Consider the following 22,225-nt stretch of genomic DNA (forward strand, 5'->3'; position numbering starts at 1 on the left):
GAAAAAAGAGGATTCCCTTACATGAAAATCCACAGGATCAAAAAAAAAATTCAAATTCATTTATTCATTCCACTACCTAATTACAATCAAATTCTATTTGTTTACAATTATTGGTATTGGAAGATATACACAACACCGAAGTCCGTTGACTTGTTTGGTGCTGGGGATTGCAGAATGCAGATGTCGTCCTTATCAGTGATGGCATCCGCGTTGATTACTCCTCCAGTCGATCAGATCCTCCCCCTTTTGGGGACAGTTAGCGTAGACACAACAGATCGGCATTAGCCAGCACAGACACATTGGGAAGCAGCTCCTCATTCCCAGCCAGATGTCACCGAGGGGGTGCAGAAGGTGGCCATCAAACCACAGAATTTTTCGCCAATTATGGCTCAATCAGACTCCAGAACTTTCAGAAAGGCACAGTTGCCTCAAAATTAGGAAGGATAAATTTTGTAGAGGAGATGGAAAAGAAGGAAAGAAGGAAACACGGGCCAGAACGGCAAGCCGCAGCGGGAATCGAACCCGCAACCTCGGCCGGGAATGGCGTGGTGTTGTGTTTTAACTCACTACACCACCGAGGCATCACAAAATTAAGACGTTCGACGATTCCCAAACAAAGACACAATTGACCACTGAGGAAGACGTACAGTAGCGTCGAAAGCTCTGGCCCCTAAAATTGAAAGGATGCGTTTGGGTTGACCTACCGTCCCTTGGCTGACGCAATCGGAAGGATTAATCCTACAACACCAAAAACATCTAATTCCGTCAGAATCAACTGAAGGTAAGTTTCACTTACGAGCTGTGATTCTTCCTTCAGAGGTCAGTCCAAGTGTCCACGTATGATATTTGATGAAGATTGAGGTGAAATGTGGCAGAAAATTCAAGTGTGTCATAAAATGGGGGTGGCAAAAAAGGACATGAGGTCCAGAAACTTCGAAGAAAAGACGACCCAGGACCGAAGAGCCTGGCGATATTTCACATGAATATGGGATTCTAGTGCAAAATTTTGGGTTTTTTGCCGGATTTGCACTCCTCCTTGCTAATGTTGGAGTGACCTCCATATTGAGAATGTCAAGGATTTCAAAAGATCACTGAATCACGGATCAGATGTTAAAGCCACCATAATGAGATGCCCGGAAAAGCACCTGGTAAGGAAGATGCTGCACCCAAAAAACCAGGGATATAATAATTCGAAGCATTTTCAAAATAAAGCAGTTCTTTTTTTTATACTTCGATGTTACTCCAACTCCAGAAACCTCGAGGAAGAGCCGACCGTACGGTCTCATTTAGACAGAATGAAAACAAAAATCCCCGCTACTATGAGACTACAAGAAAATCAGTTGATAAATTTAAAAAAGTCAATCATCATAGTAAACTTCATATAATGGCGGTGTACCGTCAAAGAATGTCACGTGTGGTAGAAGAAGAAGAATATATTGTAGAGGGTTTATGGAGCGTGCGTACAGGACAATGTAGAGAAGGAAGGAGAGGAGTAAAAGGAAAAAAAGTCCATATCCCGATGTTGAATATTTGTGTAAGAAGGGTATATAAAAATCATCATCGAATGAGAAGGATCAGACGCATTCGACAAGCGGTGGTGATGCAAACTCGTTGCGCGGGTGTCGAAGGAAGAAAAAAGTTGTTGGCTGATGTCTTTTTGCCACAAAAATGGTGAAAATAGTGTTGAAAGGAGTGAAAATTAGGATATTCAGTATATCAGAACATGACGGGACATGAAGAGTAAGTTTTAATGTGCAACTTGTGGGTGTAAAATGAGTCGTGGTGTTCAGCCCATTCAATGGGTTCCTGCCTTGCCTTGCCTGCCTGGCCCATTCATTGATAGGTAGATTTTGTGTGTTTAATGGGTCTAGCCCACCCATTGTTCCAAGGAACATCATCGCAGTTTTCCTTTTACTTATTGGACTTTTCTCTACATCTCTGCATCCTCCGAAAAAGGTTTGATGGTGAAAAATTTTACGGAATATTTATGTGTTGCAAAGGGCAGAGATGTGAGGTGTTGGGTCACATTAGAGGGTACCGTCTGGGTACTTCTTTTTACAAAAGAAAGCATCTCTTTCAAAAAAAGAAATAGCAGCTCCTCATTTTGGGGGGATTTATTGGAAGTTATCTTGTAAAGAAAAAAATATGTATAAGGGGGACTCTTCAATGTAGAAGAAAAGTCGTCGGGCAGAAGAGAGAATGAGAGTGGCAGAGAGCCAAGGGAGATGGTATAGTGATGAGAAAATACGAGTGGGTGGCTTATGGGGCGAATACTCAGTGTGCTTGAATGAGATGGAAGATGGCAAAGTGAACTTGGATGAGAGAATTTGGGAGAAATATGAGAGGCACACCAGACCTTGATGGATAATTTTGCAATGCATAATTTTCCAAATACCATTGACACCACCGCAAATTGACTCCCAATTAATTTTCCAAACCAACCATCGAGAAACTTCATTATAAAACAAATCGATTGAAATGAATTCAATTAGCTAGAAATCCATCTATGTAATGAAGAAGCTTTGACATGATGAGAGACATTCGGTGTACCCAGTGGAGTGACATCAGCGCCATGACACTCACAGAATTTGCCTCTTTCAAACTTCTCACATCTCAACATCCCCTCACAATGAGAATCCGCAGCAACATTTCCAGCTTCACATACAACATTGATATTTTCCATGGAGTCTCATAATTTTCTACAAAAAAAAGTGGAACAATGGTTCATATTTGAAGCAAAAAAATATCCAGAGTTTTCTCAATGAACTCCCCATAGAGGCGAAATGAAGAGAGATATGTGGATGAATTGTACAAATAGTGTGCAATCAATGAATTTTCCTACTCAATTCATCGTTTTCGCACACATTAAAAAAAACGTAATGAAACTCTCAATAAGAGAGGAATAGGGTGACACACTCTTGTGGGTTTTAATGTGTATACAAGTGGACATGAAGAGAGGAGCCAACACACACAAAATGTAACATATTTCTCACAGTGAGATGTACTTTTTCATGCAAAAGTAACTATTAACTCTGTATTTGTAGTACACCTACCCTCAAAAGCATTTAGAGAGAATTGTGGGATGTCCAGTCCATGTATAGAATGTTTCCCAATTCAAGAAACTTTCCGCAAGAATGTCCGAAGACTTTCTTAAACTATAAAAAAGAAAACTTTAATAAAAGGATGAAAATGAGACAAACTTATTGAAAAAGTCATTAGGGTACAGGATCAAAGATTCTAAAAAAGAAAAGATCAGATCTGGGACATTTGTAGGTGTTTAAACTTTTTAACATTTGAAAGACAAAACTAGTAGTGGCAAAGCAGATGGTCCCAGTGTCCGTTTGCTCTGTCCCTGGGTGGGTCGGCGTGTTTGAGACTCGGTGGTGTTCGATAGGCTGTAATGCAGATATGACAAAAAGATCTTATTCGGTCAGGAATATCCTCACTCGTTTCCACCAGTGCAATATTACAACAAGAGGCAACTCTTGAACTTATATTGCTTGTGACAAAAACTTATGAATGAGGAATATTCCTAACACAAAATCACAATGCAACAAAAAATGCCTCTCCGAGGTTGACGTCAGGTCGGCAGCCGGTCATTAAAAATCAAGCCTTTGTGTGTGTGAGAAACCAACCCCAGTAATGGGACCAATAGCTATGTGTGTTGTTGTTGTTTGAAAGACAAAACTGGTAATCGATCCTAATTCGACTTTCTTAAACAGCCATAGATCTAAAATCTAACCAACTTGTCTTGATAAATTCTACATCCTATGTGTAGACTGTGTAAACAATAAACGACTTCAAATATTAGAAGTTTGTCAAAAGGCAATCTGTAAAAACGTTTTCTTTATATGTAATAGAAAATTAAGCCCAAAGTTTGAGGTTAGAAATTCGTGTCATCATAACAAAAACGTTTCAAAATCGAAAAAGATGAAAACTTTCATTTTCAAAACAAAAAATATATAGAAATTACAACAAAAAAAACTAATCTTATCTTCAAAATATCTAAGAACAATTCTTCTAGCTTGATAGATTTGGGATAATCTTTGAGATCTTTAATAATTCATTATTTCAAGAATCTTTAAGAAGAATCTTCCCTGAAAAGGGATAGTAATATCCGGTTCCTAATCAAGACATAATTTCTATTAAGTTAAAGTTATAAAATGAGACAGGCTCAAGAGTTTATGGCCGAAACCTCTAAATCTAGGTCTAGGAAACTTGATAGTCTTGATAGTAATAATCATAAAATTCTTACCGAGCTATAATTGTCATAAAAGATGTGTCTGAAAATTGCATTTACAAGGAATATCCGCCAAACACGAAAGTACAAATAAAGAGTGGAAATTAGAAAATCAAATTAAAAGGAAAATTCTGCTGAAAACTCTAATGAGTGTGTGGAGCATTGAGAGAGGAGTACAATCCCCAAGAAACGACAAACAAGGCCACTGAAGAAGACCCGCTATTAGGGTCGAAAGCTTTGGTTTTAATTGCTCTTTTTTCCTTTGGTGAGCGCGAATTTCCTCTGACGAACACCAAAAGCCGTGAAAATCAAAATCCTTAACGTCAGAAAAGAAAATTAAATATTGCATTTAAAGCTTTGTTGCTAACTTAGGGATTTTTGACTAAATCATCCCTTATCGAATTATGATAACTTAGGGTTCCACTATTAGGTTATATTAACTGTGATGGATAAAGGGAGACTCCAGCACATTTGAATATTTTGAAAAGTTTTCAATCCTTTGCAAATATTTTATTAAAATCATTCTAAGAAAATAATAAAATCAAGGAGGTTTCAGGAACAAGCTTTAACAGACAACTTGGAACTTCCATGGATAAATAGGATTCTTCCCACGGAATTTCGCTTATGATAAGCTTGGAAATTGGGGTTGTTTCTTTGGAAGTCTTATACAATCGAGACACGATACTAACTAAAAAGATAAAATATATATTATGTAGGTATATACCTTTCAGGGGGGAATCATTTCTTAGATGGTGTGTGCCAATTTGAGATGAGAATCAAATGTGAGAGTTACTCTCTCTCTCTCTTCTCAACACGGTGTATACAAAGAAAATTCAATAAATGCTCTCGTTAGTTCATTGATAATTCGCTCCCCCAAAAAAAGTCTCTCTCTCTCGTAGATGCGCGGTCTCTCTTCCAGGATTCCTCGCACATAGTAATGTTGTTGTGTATACCCTATGTGTATATGTTGCGTTCCCGTTGTTTGTGAAGTCATCCCAATTGACCCAATTTCACATCATTTCCCCGCTCCCAGGAGTTCTATGTATATGTATTTTATATATCCCGAGAACGGGGTGTGTTGCTCAATGAATGAGGAAGATGGGAATGAATGAAAATGGGGGAATGAATGCGAATATTTTCTTATGAATGAAAATTTTCACATTTGATAAAACAAAAACAGTTCAATTAGTCATTATTATTATGCTTCAATTTCCCGTCATATGTCTTTTTGTTAAACAACAGGTAAATCCAATGACAATTTTATTGATGAAAGTTTATTAAAATAAAGAAATTCCCTGCAAAAGTCTATGAATAGTTTAATTTTATTATATAAATGGATGCGCGTTGGTGGAAGAAATTCAAAATTAATTTTTAGTAGCTCTAGCAACCAACATACATACAAGGATGGTTTGGCAATCTTTTGTGTTAACAGCGGAGTGGTTTAACTTTGTATTTCAATAACATTTCACAGCAAAATTTCATACTTTGTCCTTTAAAATTGCATCTATTGAGAACTAAAGGAAGGTATGTGTGCGTCCCTCAGTGGAATTTCTGAATGGAAGACAACTTTCATATTGCTTTTCAGTGGGTTTTCAAGGGTAGTTGAAATTATTATTTAAAGTTCATTTTGTTCTAAAAGTGATGACGAAAATCCTGAAAATCATTCGTTGGAAGAGTTTCAATCTTTCAATTATTATTTTATTTATTTATTTAATTTTATTTCATTAGGTGCTTTTTTTCATTTCACACCGTATAATTCTTGGTCAGTTCACTGGTTGAGTTTTTTTTTTAATAGAGAAAAAGAATTATATACATAGAGAAATGATAATATGTACAAAAAAAAATTAGATTTCTTCAATAAGTTCTAGAATTTCCAAGAATTTTATAATTTTCCTAATTTCAATTATTATAATTACAATGTTGCTAAAATAGAGAAGAAATTTAAGTTTAAATCTAAAACATCAAACACATTGAGGAATTTAGAATTTTCTTAAGAGCCCAAAAAATGGTTTTTAGGATGAAAATTACATGAAAGGAATTAAAATTGAAATTTCTAAATGTTATTCCAAACTTCAATTTTTTTAAATTAAATGTAAAATTAAAAAAAAAAAGTGAAAAATAAATTTTAAATTTTACAAAAGAAATATGAATTTTGAGGTACATAGATTCTGATATATAAATCTTTTTCTTTTTTTCTTTCCTTACAATTCGTCAGTTAAAAGATTTTTGGTATATTAGGAAAAATTTTATTGGATTTTGACATTTTATTTCTTTAAACGGATTTTGAATAGAAAATTTATTTTTCAGGGATCTTTGAATGGCTTTCTGACTGTTTTCTGGAACATCGAACTTGTTTTTTTCTTCTTTTATAGAACGATAGTACATCGACTCCACCTGTCAAAATCTAAAAACAAACTTTTAAGTTTTTAGAAACGAAAAGAAAAGATTTTTATTAGAATCTACCCCTTTATTTCGAATTGTTGGTTTCAAAATTAGCTTGAAAATTGCTCTTGAAAGTCCCCGAGTTTCCAAAATAACGTGACCCCCTTCATTTTTTTATGCTTTTTTTGTTTAATTTCAGCCTAATAAATATTTTTTTCTTTCTAAAAAGACTGCGTGAATTTGTTCGAACAAATCAGATTTTAGTGACTTCTTAGTATTCTATGGAGTCTTTCCCATTTCCGAGCAAAAAAAATTTTTTTTATGGAATTTTTCGAATTTTTATAATGTTTTTCAAAGTGTTTCAAAGTTCAAATTTTGGGAGAATTTTTCAGAACATCCTGTGTCAATTTGGAAGAAGTTTTTCATAAATATTCGTATTTTAGCAACACAAAACTCTTATTTTTAATTCTTATGCTTTGAGATTGATTATTAAATTGTAAATTTTTTGTTTATTTTTGTATTGTGTAGGAAAAAGAAATTCATGGAAATTAGAACTAAAAACGAATTGACCGTTACACCAATTTTTGAATTCCCACCTTTAACATTTTTGTTAATAACTTTTCTCGGGGACGGATCAACCTGAAATTTTTACATAATCTTCTCATATAATTATTACTTGGTATACCACAATCGTGGCATACCAAGTATTGTAATCGTCGGAAAAACCGACCATCTCAGATAGGGCTCAAACTTGGTATGAGCACGTTTTAGACATCCCACATTACGAAAATGGTGGTGGAAAATTTTTGATCCGGCCGGCCAAAACTTTGCCTTATATCTCGAGAACGGCAAGAGATAGAGACTTCTGGTTTGAAGTTTTCTATAGAAATGTGGGTGTAAAATTTCATTTTTTCACATTTTCAAAATCCAAGATGGCCGCCGTCCGCCATTTTGAACTACTGTCAACCATTTCCCTTATAGCTAGAGGTCTGAAATTTTAGTATGTTGTAGAGCTCAGTGAAATGTTTTCATCAATAATTCATACTTGACAATCGGTCAAGCGGTTTAGCAAATATGGCGGCCTAAAGCAAAAAGTGTTTTTTCGATATATCTCGAGAACGGCTTGACCGATTTTGACCATCTTGGTATCAAATGAAAGGTATTGCGAAGCCCTACAACTGTCTAGAACATTTCAAGTTTAAAAAACATCCGCAAGAGGCGCTAAAAACAAAAACAAAAATTGCCTAACTTTAAGGGGCAATATCTCCGAACATCTGTTATAGATTTCCTTTAAATTTTGATATGTTGTAGCCTGACTCAATATCTTTCACCAGTCCGAAAATGAAGAAAATCTATGTCGCCGTTTAGAAGATATAACCATTTGAAAATTTCTTGAATTTGAAAAGTTCTAAGAGCCATATCTCTTGAACGGCTTATCCGATATTGCTCAATTTGGTATCTAATTAAAGGTTTTGCAAAACTCTATAACTTTCCGGAACATCAGAAACCTCTAGAACCATTCCTTGAGGACAAAAAGTGCAAAAAACTGTTTTGGTAGAACAAAAATCCGCCATTTTGTGTTCTGGAGGTGACCTTGAAATGTATCGAAATATACATCAGATTATAGCTTATTTCAATACCTTTCCAGAACTAGTCAAGAAATTTCTGTAGGTCTAATAGAACTTAAGATATAAGAATTTTAATTTGTCAAATTACGAAATTTTACAAAAAATCGACTTTGCCTCTACTCACAAATTAAATTGCAACGCATAGACTGACCCATCCGCGTTGTGGTATACCAACTCTAATAACTGGACGCGTTATGATTGACTTTCCAAAAGATTGGTTCTATTATCTCTAAGAAAAATTGAATATTTTACAACAGGTAAATTTTCAATTTGTTTTTAACCTTTTACCCTTTATCATCGTTACGTATAAACCATAATAAACATCTCAATTTGAGATTTTTTTATTAAACTTCTCCATACGTACCTACAACTACGTCAATCTCGCAATGATATTATATTTTTCAATAAAAAATATATTTTCACATATATTTTATAATTGCACACGGAGACCTTTTGCGGAATGTAGGCAAATACGAAAGGTATAAGGATGTTGCAGTTATTTAATTAAATGTGGCTTTGGCAAAACATCCGCAGGCACTAAAAAGGCAAGCGAGGGCTGCAAATATGCAATCACATTTTGCGATGTGAGAGAGATATATTATAAATGTAACATTCGTAACAAATTGTGATGTTTACTCATTTTCACAGTGACTACCTAGTTAGAGTACGTGCGCAGGTGATGACCAGGGATGAGAGTACAGAGGGTTGGGTACCGCTGCCGAGTGGTGGGCTCGCATATGTGTCCATCAGGAAGCGCGCCCGCCTCCCGCCAGAAGTTGGTGGCCATGAATACATCATTTACGGTCAGCGAATTTCCGACCAAACTGTAAGTTGATTTTATGTGTGCATGTGGGTGCATTTTTCCACCAACTCACAATATTTTTAAATTTATTGCCCTTGATGCCTCACTGCAACGATTAATTGAATTCTAATTCTGCGAACTCCTTTTTTCTCTCCAAACTTTTCCCCTTTAGGTCATCCTGAGCTGTGTCATCAACAGGGACCTGCAATACTTCAAAGTCATGCCAACATTTCATCACTGGCGAGCTGGGAAGCAACGCAATGGTCTCACATTTCAAACAGCCGCCGATGCGAGAGCTTTCGACAAGGGCATCATTAGGGCGTATGATGACCTAATTGACGGTAAGAGTTGATCAAAAACTCTCTTCTTTATTTTTTAATTTAAAATAAAATAAATAGATATCAGTAGATAAACCTTTCCTCAAGTTGCATCCTTTAGTTTACCTTTGAAAAAAATATCCCATACTTACCTTTTTTTTTACTCGTTGCTTTGTCTTTTTGAAAGTTCTCTTGTAGAAAGCTCACAAATAAATAAAAAAAAAACTTTGTCCTTTTGTTATTATAGGAATGGAATGAAATTGATCCATTTTGCCATTTTACTACATATACTAACAACAACATAATAAAAATAAAATGTTTATTTCATTAAATATTTACAAATTTTTTCAAGGGCCCACAGATCTGTCTTCAACTTACAATATATAGAAAAAAAGAAAAATTTATAAGCAAAATATAGCATTCTAATAACATAAAGCTTCAATTTTGAAAATAGAAAATTGTTATAGGGGAGGACGGGGTAATTTGGCCACTTTGGCGGTTTTTGGGATATATCAAGCAAGTTTGGTAGTATGAAGAAAATCAAATAGCCCTATTTTGTAGGAAATTTTCCGGCCTACAACTTCCCCATATAACACTTTTCTCTATCTCGATGAGAAATGGGTGAATTTTCCATTTTCCTGGACCCTTAGCTTAGTGTCCAAATTACCCCGAGCACGGGTAATTTGGACACTTTGGCGCACAAATTATTAAACATGAAAATTTTTGGACAATAAAAAAATTTTATTTTTTTTATTATTTTTTTGGAAGATAGGATATTTATCTAAGATTCGTTTCCAGTAATTTGCCAGATAAAAATATTTAACAGAGTCTCAAACTTTAACATTTTCTGAACCATAAACGGGCAAAGTCTAAAAAAGGCCATTTTTCAAATTATCGTAAATTTCTTTTTTTAGATAAAATTTTTTATCCTACTTTGCTTATAATCTGTAAGAAAACATTAAAAGGCACAATCACAATAAATATCTTAAATGTGCGTCGGAAAATGTGCCGGAAAAACTCAAGTGGCCAAATTACCCCACTCCAATTTTCCGGATAAAACCATTTCCACAGGAAAATCTGTTTGCGATATCGGAAAATGGATGTCACTATCGTGTTTATGATGGATCAATGACCCTTAATGGCTTAAAAGTTAATTTTTAAGTGTTAAAAATTTTTCGAAAATGACGAATTTCCAAAATGCCAAAAGCACTTGAAAAAGTGAAAAAATGATTTTTCTTAAACAAAAGAAAATCCAATGATCGGATTTTCCTCAAACTTTTTACGATTGATTATCTCTATGGGGAGTATAAACTGTGGAGAAATGGATTTTCTAGCATTTACCATACTTGAGATATTCCCATTAATGACTTTGCCAAAGTGGCCAAATTACCCCGTCTTCCCCTATTTGTTAAAAAGTTATGGCGTGAAAGTCTGTATTTAATGTTTCTTATTTTTTATTAAAATAAAATAAAATAAATAAAAAAAACAAATCAAACATTTTAGGCTTCGAATAGAAAATAAAAAACTGTCTGTTTTGTTCAATTTTCCACATATAAAAACAGATATCTTCGAATTTAAGTTAATAACTTTATTTTCTTCTTTTTTTCAAAATAAACTTTAGTTTATTTTTTTTTGTTGAAAATTCCGAGAATATTTTTTTAAAGACTTAAAAAAAGAAATTTTATTTGCAATCATTTCAAATGCCAAGATTAGCTCTATTCCGCAGAACATTCCCTTAAAGACGAAACAGTGTTGAATATTACAAAAAATAGACAAATCCAAAGAATTTTTTTAAAATACTTTTTTTTTATTAATTCTTATTCCATTTACTTAGGTGGATATTGAAAGAAAGAAAAAAAAAACTTATAGATTCGATTGATTCTAAGATCATGCAAAAAAATTATATTACGACAATATTCTCCTTTATACTAAAAAAAAAATTACTAAAGTAGTTCCTAAATATTCGTTGTAATTGCCTATGTAGCCTAGCTAAAAGCAAGCATCTATATTCCCCCTAAAAAGCACTTTAATTCCTTCTCAGTTTTTTTGCAATACATTGAAGAAATATAATTTTATTTATTTTAGAAAGTCTAGACTTTTTGCATTTGTAAATAAAAAAAAATCCCTTAAATTGTAAATAAATGATAGATTAAATAAAATGCATAGAATTACCTTTTTAAATTGAAATTGAAAAAATAAAATCTCTAATGTAGTTTTCTGCTCTCTTTCTCCTCTTATTTTTCCACCTTTGGTTGCTTCAAAAATTCCCCCAAAAAATATTGGACAAAAAATATTTTCTTCGATGGTAAGTCTAAATTGAGAAAATAAAAGACAATTTTTTGTTTCTTAAGCTATGCGCACAAATTATCCCTTTGTTTCCATTATATGGTTAATCCTGCCTTTTCACTCCTACACGTTGTATTCTTATCAAGATTCTTATTCTTTCTTGCAGAATTCCTGCATTATTTTCTAGTCCCTAGATATATATATTTTTTTTACTTTCTTATTGTTGAACTTCTTTAACAAATCATTGGTTTTTTGGGAATTTTTAATGGAAGAAAATGAGATTTCTTTGAGTAATTAGGATTTTTGTTTTGTCTTTTATTGAATTGCAGGATTGGATACAACTGATACGAACAAATCATCACCGTGGAAACCATTTTTAAATAAATACGATTCAACAGTGGGTGAAGATGATGTCTTCATGACGCTGGATCTACCCTTGGAGCCATCGGAATCTCGTTCCAATTCCAATTCCGAAGGAAGCCAAAGTTAGTTTCTTCTCTCCTCTCAGCAATGATTTTTGCAATAAACAAGTCGAATTGTTCCACGAATATATTTTTTTGCAGAGAGCGAAAAGCAAAATGTTCACTACATATCGACTGAGAAGCCTCCACCACCGCCACCGCCACTTGAGCAGCTCTCACCAAATCCCAGTTCCAATAATCAGGAGGCACCGGGTGGGATAATGCCCGGCGATAACTATTCCTACGTCCAATTGACGGCAGTCCATGAATACAATTACCCCGTTGTGGATGAACCCAATGTTGGTGCTGTGATTAGCACGAGGCGCGACTCAACGTGTAGCCTCAAAAAAAGGACTGCTCTAGAGGTACCTCAGTCTGCCCTCAAGGATGTCCTGCCAGTTAAAACAAGACTGCGCTGTCGGTGAGTAAAATTCAAATAAACTTTTTTTCACAAAAAGTTCCAATTAACCAATTACTTCTCGCCCCTAGCTCCCCTTGTAATTTTGCTAATGTTTTTTTAGATAGTCAAAGAGGATTCGTTTCCTAGGTCTCAGAACTATTTTTGTATATTTTTTTGGACTTGTTGTTCTCGAGATATTATTTAGCCTCTGGAAAAAAACCTATTTTGACCTCTAAAACGGATGTCCTGGAGAGGATCATGTCTAATTCTTTATGGAATATGAATCTATGAAACATATCGGATCTAAAAAGTACGTTAGAATTTGTAAAGAATTTTATCTAGGTAACTTCAATAAAAATCATCAAAATTACTTAGAAAAGTGAGCTTTGGTCCCTAATGGGTTAAAATCAAAGGCGTCAAGAATAAAAATAAAATATATATTAATAATATTTTTTAATAAATTATATTTAAGGGAGAGCGGGGTTAAAAAAGTCACTTAAGGGTTTAGAAAAAGCTCAAAATATCATATTTCTCAAATGGATAAAGCGAAATGTTTAGCTCATTTCTTTAGGAAATTTACTGCCCTACAACTCTTTCTCAGATCATTTTGTCCTATCTAACTAGGAAATATGATATTTTAAGCATTTTCCAAACCCTTAAGTGACTTTATTAGCCCCGCCCTCCCCTAACGTTTTTTTTAAAATTATTATTTTTATTTAAAAGTACTAATAAAATTTTTGAAATTATAAAAAAATATCGAATTTTACAATAAATATTATACGCTAGAAAAGAAATGTCAAACGTTTCGAAAAATATCAAATGTGTGGAAGAATAAACGTCAAATATTTTTAAAGGTCCGACAGACGTCAGAATGTGCCTCAAACGTAAAAAATGGCATAACAGACGCTAAAAAAGAAATTTGTAACGTTAGTAAACATTTTGAAGTTAAAAATATCAAACGTTTGAAAAATCATTAACTGGAATAAAAAAATTCTAACGTTAATAAAGAATGTTAAACAATTAAATGAAATATACTTACGTTAAATATTACAAAAAATTCAACAAACGTCAAAGTATGCAGTAAACGTTAAAAAACGCAACAAGAAAAAGTACGTTAAATGTTAGAGCAAGAAAATTAAATAAAACTTAAAAAAAACAGGTTAAACAATGGAAAAGAAACATCAAGTTAAGAAAAAAAAGGTTAAACGTTAAAAAAAAATATAGGTATATTTAACTTTAAAATACTCGTCAAATGATAGATAAATAAATACCTATATTAAATGTTATAGAATAATTATCACACACCCTAAAACATCGTAAAATAATATGACTGTAACGTCAAACGTTAGAAAAAATGTGAAGTCAAAAAAAAAAAAGTTAAACGTATAAAAATCGTCAAATGTTATCCCTAAGCACTAGTTTACAAGTTTGCAAAGAGTAATGAAACTTTTTTTTCTATTCTCTTCGTCAAATATTATAAAAGATACGTTAAACGTTAGAACACCAACATTAAACGTTAAAAATACATTTGAGAAGGTTAGATAAAGAACGTGAAACAAACAAAAAGACAGTCTAACATTAAAAATCATGTCAAATATTAAAATATTTGTTAAAAACTAAAAAAGGAAATGTCTAAAGCTTAAAAAAAAGAAAGTCAAACGTTAGAAAAATCGTCAAATCCTAAAAATTATATGTTAAATACTAAAGCTTCCGTCAAGTGTAAGAAATATTTATAATATTTGGAGTATTTTAGGGAATCGTCCGAAACTTTACGAATAACCACTGTTGACAAATAATCCGAATTTTGACAAAGACTACGAATATTCTTGAAGAAAAATCAGAATTTTTATGAACAGTTTGAAAGTTCTTCATGAATAATTCGAATCTTCTTAAGAAATAATCCGAATATTAATGAAAAATTTGAAGAATTTCGTTCAGATAAACACCCTTTGATTATTAAAAATACAGCGTTAAACGTTAGAATTAATAAATCATAATTTGAATGCAACAGCCGTAATTTCAAAATCATCACAAAATTCGACTTTTAAAGAAAGATTTTTGAAATTTAAATTGTATTTTAATTTGAATATTATTCTTTTTTTATTGTTTTGTTTTCGATTATTTTATATTAAAAAAATATTTGTGTTTCACTTAAGTGAGTATTCTCTCAAATATAAATATTTTCTGATAACGTGCGAAGAACATAAGCACGCTATGGTCCCACCGGGTAACATTTCTGGACGCCAGTGACTAATTGTTACATGTCGCGTAAAAAACCTTTGGGAAGTATTTTACCCGTCGTCAGTGTGTTAAGGGGGATCTCTTGAGAAAGCTGTTAAAATTTACTCATTTGTAACCTAATTATTGAAGTGTAAGAAAATCACTTTTCGTCATCTTAAGTGCGTCGCCATCTTGTGATTTTCCTACTTTTCCACAGAACTGCTCTAAAACACAAAAGTAGGTTTTTCTTAGGATCTACTGGATGGATTTTGATGGGGTAAAAAACAAATGAAAGAGGAAGGATTAGCGAAGAATGTACCGGAACAAATTTTTGAATTACGGTTCAGAAGTTGAGAAAAGTCAATTAGAATATTTGTCTACTATTCTCAGCTTCTGAGTCGAAATTCAAAATTCTTTTCCGGTACATTCTTCGCTAATTCTTCCTCTTTCATTTACTTTTTATCCCATCAAAATCCATCCGGTAGATCCTGAGAACCTGATAAAAACCTACTTTTGTGTTTTGAGGAAAATCTTAAGACGGTGTCGCACATAAGATGGTGAAAAGTGATTTTCTTACACTTCAATAATAAGTCTTTAAATGTGGTCAACATTTGAAAATCAAGTTAAAGAAAATCCCCAAGAAAAAACAAAACATTTAGGGAGCAATTTTGGACAAAATAAAATATATTTTGTCTTTTGTAGAGGTACAAAAGAAATTTTAATGCGAGCAATTTTGCACAAAATATATTTTTGGAGACTTTTGACACATTTTGTATTTCCTTTTTTTGTAGAATGGAGAGTTTTTTCAGAGAAAAAAAGAAGAAAACGCTAACTTTTGTGGTTATGTGTATCTCCGATTGTGCGACGAAAGATTTCATTCTTCTTCTTTTTACATTTATCGGGCCGGACGTCATTTTCGTCATTCCAACATTCGATAGCCTGGACGAAGGACGAAAATGGATTATGATGGTAAGGATGAAGTTCTATATTGGAAAAAAATATTATTTTATGTAATAAGTGGTTCTTTTGGCAGAAATTTGCTCGACACTCTCCTCTCACCAATCCACTCAAAGGGACTCTTCTACACCTTCTACACGCCAGAAAGCGAAAAAAACAACAGACAAGCAATTGGAGATTTACATAGATTTTGCAGAGAAATGCCCTGTAATTCTCGATAACAGAAACGCGAATTATGCTGCATAGTGGAAAGAGCTGGTCCTACAGCTAAATAAGTATGGACCAGAGAAGACGTTGGAAGATTGGCAAAAGGCAATGCGAAGTTGGGGATACCATCTTGTTTATGAGAAAAAGCATAGTGGGGGTAAATCACTGAAACCCCTTAAAGAGAGGGCTCTTGCAGTGATTGGGAAAATAAGGGTACATGGTGACGAAGAAGTCGCTGTATTGGATGGTCTAGGGGCCGATGATCACTCACCACCCACACCACCAATGAATGTTCCTCAGGCAATCAGAGATGATTTCGATGAAGCTATGGGGGGACCTTCTCATCCCCCCAAGAGGCGCAGGAACAGAGGAGATGAGATTTTCGAACTTATAAATCTCATAAAGGAGCAAAAGGAAGATAAGGAAGTTCGTGAGCAACAAAAGAAAGAGAGAGAGGAGCAAAAAATCAAAATTGAAAAGGAAAAGACACAAGCGCTGAAGGATTTTGCTCAACATGTTGGAGTAATTGCTGAAACTCTCTCAAAATCAGCTCAGAAATAAAAAGTACATTTGTCCGTATTCATCAGCTTTATTGCAACTCATAATTCACAATTTTTTTTTCACAAAAAATAGAGATGTTAAAATGTACCACTAAGAAGTTTCTATTATCTGTTTATATGAAATAATGCAATATTTTCTCTTTTTTTTCTAAGAATGAAATTTAGTAAGTTTATAGTGAAAAATGACTGCTTTTTTCTTGAATAAATTTTGAACTTCCTATTCTAGTTTTTTTAATTCTTGCTTTGATCCCATCTACTAGTTCTTTGTTTTCTTTTATTCCCTTATGTTCCATTGCGAGTAAAGATTTTGAGCGTATTGGTCACGTACTTCATGTCCTCTTTCTGTGATCATCCGTTGATTTATTATCGCATCATTGCCCACTTCAATGTGACGATTAGGATCGTTTTCCAATAGAGGGATGTCATTGTATTTCATGTAGTTGTACAATATGAAACAAGAGTTTATAATGCGTGCTGCTGATTTCGGTTCATAGTTCAACCGACGGCTGCTGTCAATACACTTAAAAGTGTTTTTCATTATCCCAAATGATCTTTCTATGTTTTTCCGTGTCTCTACTTGCATTTTGTTGTAGTACCTCTGTATATTTGTATTTACGTTTCTGTATGGCGTTAGTAACCATGGTTCGCTGGGGTACCCTGCATCACCTAAGAGGTGCATTTGTTGGTTGCCTTCTAACCATTTCTCTTGCAAAAAATCTCGAACACGGGATGTCATCCAAATACCACTATCGTGGCATGCCCCAGGAAATCTAGCATTTACTGAGAGAAATCGAAGTTCTGAATCGCATATCTGTCATTAAGAAAAAGAAAAAAAAAGAAATCAAAATTTGATATGCGTAGACATTACGAGAGATAGTAAGAACTTACCACTTCTACATTAATACTATAAAACATTTTACGGTTTCTGTAGTGACGAGGATGACGATATGGGTCCGTTTTCTTAGGGGCAATTATTCTAATGTGCGTTCCATCTATAATCCCGAGGATATTGGGAAGACCATGCTTATGCTGGAATCCGGCTTTCAGTTCAGCCAATTCTTCATTGGACCGAGGAAATTTAATATAGTCACTCATATGTGAAACTATCATAGATGATATCTTTTTCACATAAATAGATACCATTGGTTGACTAATATTTATTGCGTTGTTTAGCCCAACTTCTGTTTGAAAACTGCCTTTTGCAAAAAAATTGAGCGCAGCAAGTACTTGAATTGGGAAAGAAATTTCCGATCCATAATCCTGATCATGGGGCTGGAGTTTAGTAATCAACTCACAAACTGCCGCCGGGGAAAGACGAAACTTTCCCATAAAAATTTCATCCGACACAGCAAAAGGATCACATGAGTTTCTCAAGTGTCTTAACACCTCCCTATTCGCACTTCTGTAAAAGAATAATCAGAATAATAAATAAGAATTGTGTTTTTAAAATTGTCTAAATTTGTAATTACACAAACTGTTCTTGTTGAATCAGCTTTATAATCAACACCAAAATTGCACTGTTGTCCATTGCTCTCTCCGGCGGATGAACTTGAACTAAAGGTGACAAAAGATTTTGATTTTACAAAAGCACCTCGACGAGATGCTTATAAAATACAAAATATTTCTTGTATAATGTGCAAAATATTTTGTGCAAAATTACAATTCTTCTATAAAATTCTTTTGTGGAGACATTCTCACAAGATTGTCAAAAGATTGACACAAAAAATCTTTTGTGTTTTGTCTAAAATTGCATTAAACGTCAAAATTTTTCAGTTTTTCAAAATATTTCACCTTTTATTGTACCTAAAATTGCAAAAATTTCTTTTGTGGAGAGATTGACAAAAGTTTTAGAAAAATATTTTGTGCAAAATTATATTTAATGTCAAAATATTTTGTATTTTCAAAATATTTTGTCTTTTATTTTGTCCAAAATTGCTCCCTTAATTTCACCATCTCTCAAAAGAGACCCCCCCCTTAAGTGATTCATTTTAATGCATATTGAACGTCCTTTAAATTTAACAAGAAAAAAACTCTCAAAACACCCCCATTGAATAGATTTCTACCTACGTCAATGGAACTATTAAAATAATAAAAAAAAAAATCCTTTTGAATTGTTCTTCAGGTATTGCCAGGAGTTCTATACGGAAGAATGGAATCGCAAAGGAGCGTGCGAATATGCACCAGATTGCTTTCGCGTGGGTTTGGATAATATGTCGGGGATGGTGTGTGCCCGTGGGATGCTGTATCACTGCATGAGTGATCCAGAGGGGGACATGCCAGCCCATCCGTGTGAATGTGTCAATGATTCCGGATGCACCAAACGCTGGCTCGGCCTGGCTCTGCTGTCACTCCTTGTACCCTGCCTGTGGTGCTATCCACCCTTGCGCGCCTGCCACTGGCTTGGGATGTCCTGTGGCGTCTGCGGTGGGAAGCACAGACCACAGGACTGACGGTGGGACACACTCCAGGCCAAACAACTTCCGGACAGTGACAGACAGCAGTGCTACAATCAGTATCAGACAATTTCCCTGGGCACCCGCGCACCCAGGCATGTGAGATTTGCCGATGAGACACAGAATTGGATTTAAAACAAAGATTTCATGGAGGGAGTTTTCTTGGTGTTGATCAACTCCACCTTTTACTCCTTCCACGGAAAAAAAAAACTGCAAAAGAACTGCAGGCAGAGAAAGGTAAGAGATTCAAATTAAAACTACCACAACATTCCTTACTTTCCTATTCTTTCCAAAGAATATTTAAAAGAAAAATGCAGACAACTTGGAATAATAAAAAAACCATTGCAGAGACATAAAAACAAATTAAAAAATAAATAAAAATTAAATGAAATGGAAGGAAAGGAAAATATATTTAAACTAAATATATATAAATGTCTTCTTATGTCTCAATGATAAAATAACAGAAAGAAAAAAAATGTTTTTTTCTCTGAGAAAGAAAAATAAAACTTTCAAAGAAAAAAAATCAATTATAAAGAGAAAAAAATCCTCAATGTTGGGTATTTTGTAAAAAAAAAAAGAGAAAATTCCACGGAAATTACCTTTCAAGTGACATTTTGCAAATAGTTTTAGGAAAAAAATTTCTTTGAAAAGAAAAATCTCGCTTGGAAAGGAATGTGGCCACACTTATTTCCCAGAATTTTCTCTAGGGGCTCATTTAAAAAATAAATTACATTTTAACCCAAAATTGATGATTTTTTTTTTTCAAATCTACTAAATGGTGTGTTTAAAGACATTTTTTTTTAATTTTGAAGGAAAATAGCTAAAATGGGGGAAAATAAAGGGACGAAAGAGTTCTTTTTTTTCATTGTTATCAATGAAACAATGTTATCAATATCAGAGACGACGATTCAAAGTGAAAATATTTAAAAAATAATATTCGTCTAAAGTATTGAATGTTTTTGAATATTTTTAAATATTTTTCCAGATATTTTGAATATTTTTGAAATATTTAGAATCTTCTAACATTTAGAATATTTGTCAGATATTTTCAAGTATTCCGAATATAATTATTTAAAGGTTTTCATACTTTTCTTTTTAATATCCAAAAGTAATTTTACGTTCTTTTAATTCTTTTTTAGAAAGTATTTTTAAAGTTTAATTTTTATTTATGAAAACAGAGATTTCATACTGAAAGGATTTTTTTTAAATTTGTTTCTCTTGACTATTTTCTAAAAAAAAAAGCCAAGAAAAATTATTCATGAAAAAAAAATATAAAAACCTGAACTTAATTTTGGAAAATTAATTTTTTTTTAAAAATTCTTTTATTTGTCTTCAGTTGATCTAGTTCTATTTAGTTAGTTAGTTTGATTTTTTTAAAATATTGAAAATTGATTAAAATTCGTAATTATTGTTTAAATAAAAATGTTTAGAAATATTCTAAAATATTCAAAAACCTTTAAAAAATATTTTTAAAGTATTCAAAAAAGTTATAAAATGACAAAAAAGCGAAGAATCTCGAAAATAAAACATTTTTGCCCTTTATATTTCCTCTTTAACCAAGAGAACATGTACCCTAAAAATGAGAAAAAATTCTCAAATGAAAAGAAAAACATCTCGAATATTTTGAACTTTATACCTACAAAAAATTTGACACCATCTTGCTTATTTTATAAGCAAAATTTATGGAAGAAAAATTAAAAGAATAAATGTAAGATTTTTTTGTTATTCAAAATTGAAAAAATTACGTTGAAAAAAAACAAAGAAGATGAAAAGCGACAAAAAAACACATTTGATCATCTCTAAAAATATTTTTAAATGAATATTTTAGGGCTCAGGGATGATGGAAATCTGTTTTTTTTTAAATAAACAAAGAATAAATGAAATAAAAGAAAATTGTAAGATTATCATTAAATTATTTTATCATACATTTATATACAAAAGAAAATTAAATAAATAATATATTGTAATGAAAAGAAAAAGAAATATATGGAAGAATGCATGAAAAATAATCACTAAGATAAGGTAAAAAAAATATAAATGAAGAAAAAAATATCTGAGAAAAGGAAATATTTATGATAAATTATTTAAGAATAATTATATTGAAAAGAAGAGAAATTATAGGTCATATGAATATTACAAAAAAATATGTAAATTATTGAGAAAATAAGTATGTATTATCTACATAATATTAATCAAAAAAAAAACAAAGTGAGAAAAGAAAAAAATGTAAAGATGAAAGAAGTGAAAAGAGAAATTTATATACAAAATGTAAAGATCAATGCCAATTTTTTTCTTTAATTAAAATTTTAGCCAGTTTGTAGCAATATTTTTTTTAATTCTTAAAAAAATAAATTTTCATTAATTTATTTTAAGGGAAAAATTTCACAAAGCGCCACAAAAAATTAAAAGAAAAAAAAGAAATCTCTTTTTGATCCAATTAGGTGGATAAAATTCGCCAAAAAAGGAATCTTTAGATTAATTGAATGAAAAAGAAAAGAGAGAATATTTCAATTGCAAAGGAATGCTATTTTTTCTATTTTAATTAGCTTTAAACTACGAAGCCAAGTGAGGGAAATTTCGTGATGGATAAATTGGGGAAGATATTTTAGAGGGGAAAAATTGAAATGATTAACTTTGAAAAGAGCGCACAGTTTGACTAGTTAAATTTCATTAATAAATTATGCATTTTTATCCTTTTTGTTATTCTGCAAAAAAAATATCAAATACACGTTTTATTGCAAAATCTCATTTTTCTAATTTAAAAAAAAAACTTATCGAATTTTTTATACTAAAAAAGGAAGTGGTTTGAAACGATAAAAGGACGTTGGAGAGAAAGAAAAAAATTACAATTCAGTGGAAAAGATGAAGGAAATTATTGGAAAATCGTGACTTTTACTTTCATCATTCATTCATTGTAATGTATTACGTATTATATATTAAAAAAAACCAGATGGATAAAATATTTATTAGATTGTAATAAATGTGTAAAATAAATGAAAAACTATTTGGGAAGATTATTGTTGTTTTTTCTTTTAATTTGAGAAGAAAAAATTGATTTTGTTCTTGTTTGAAAGGATTCTAATTGTATACTTCGTGTGAACATATAAACTTAAAACAAAGTAAAGAGAAAGGAGTTTATTCAGGCCAGTATGAAAGATGATCCTCTATCGCAGAACAATTTTAACCCATTCCATCTTGTAGAGGATCAAAAAACATTGAAGAATCGCGAGAGAAGCTCCCCAAAATCCACTGGGATCACATCGAAAAGTGCAAATAAAAATTGCAAAAAAATTCAAATATTGCGACGCCATT

General features: G+C 32.5%; 2 protein-coding genes across 3 annotated transcripts; one reads left to right on the forward strand and one right to left on the reverse strand.

The window, feature by feature from the left end:
* The first annotated feature begins 1,399 nt into the window (after positions 1–1,399).
* LOC129796166 (sprouty-related, EVH1 domain-containing protein 1) lies at positions 1,400–21,930 on the forward strand. Of its 2 annotated transcripts, none has more exons than XM_055837937.1 (6): positions 1,400–1,740; positions 8,899–9,076; positions 9,225–9,393; positions 11,985–12,140; positions 12,219–12,537; positions 18,583–21,930. In XM_055837937.1, exons 1-6 carry the CDS (start codon positions 1,724–1,726, stop codon positions 18,908–18,910), a joined length of 1,167 nt encoding a protein of 388 aa, XP_055693912.1. In that variant the 5' UTR covers positions 1,400–1,723; the 3' UTR covers positions 18,911–21,930. The 2 variants fall into 2 exon arrangements, with proteins under 2 accessions (XP_055693912.1, XP_055693913.1); XM_055837938.1 differs by having other exon boundaries at positions 1,411–1,740; positions 12,054–12,140.
* LOC129796171 (putative nuclease HARBI1) lies at positions 16,681–18,120 on the reverse strand. Its single transcript, XM_055837946.1, has 3 exons — positions 17,930–18,120; positions 17,349–17,862; positions 16,681–17,271 (listed from the first exon to the last, which is right to left on the reverse strand). The coding sequence occupies exons 1-3, from the start codon at positions 17,986–17,988 to the stop codon at positions 16,735–16,737; spliced, it is 1,110 nt and encodes a 369-aa protein (XP_055693921.1). The 5' UTR covers positions 17,989–18,120; the 3' UTR covers positions 16,681–16,734.
* Positions 21,931–22,225: the final 295 nt, after the last annotated feature.

This window comes from Lutzomyia longipalpis, chromosome 4 (genome assembly GCF_024334085.1).
Source record: "Lutzomyia longipalpis isolate SR_M1_2022 chromosome 4, ASM2433408v1".
NCBI classification, from domain to species: domain Eukaryota; kingdom Metazoa; phylum Arthropoda; class Insecta; order Diptera; family Psychodidae; genus Lutzomyia; species Lutzomyia longipalpis.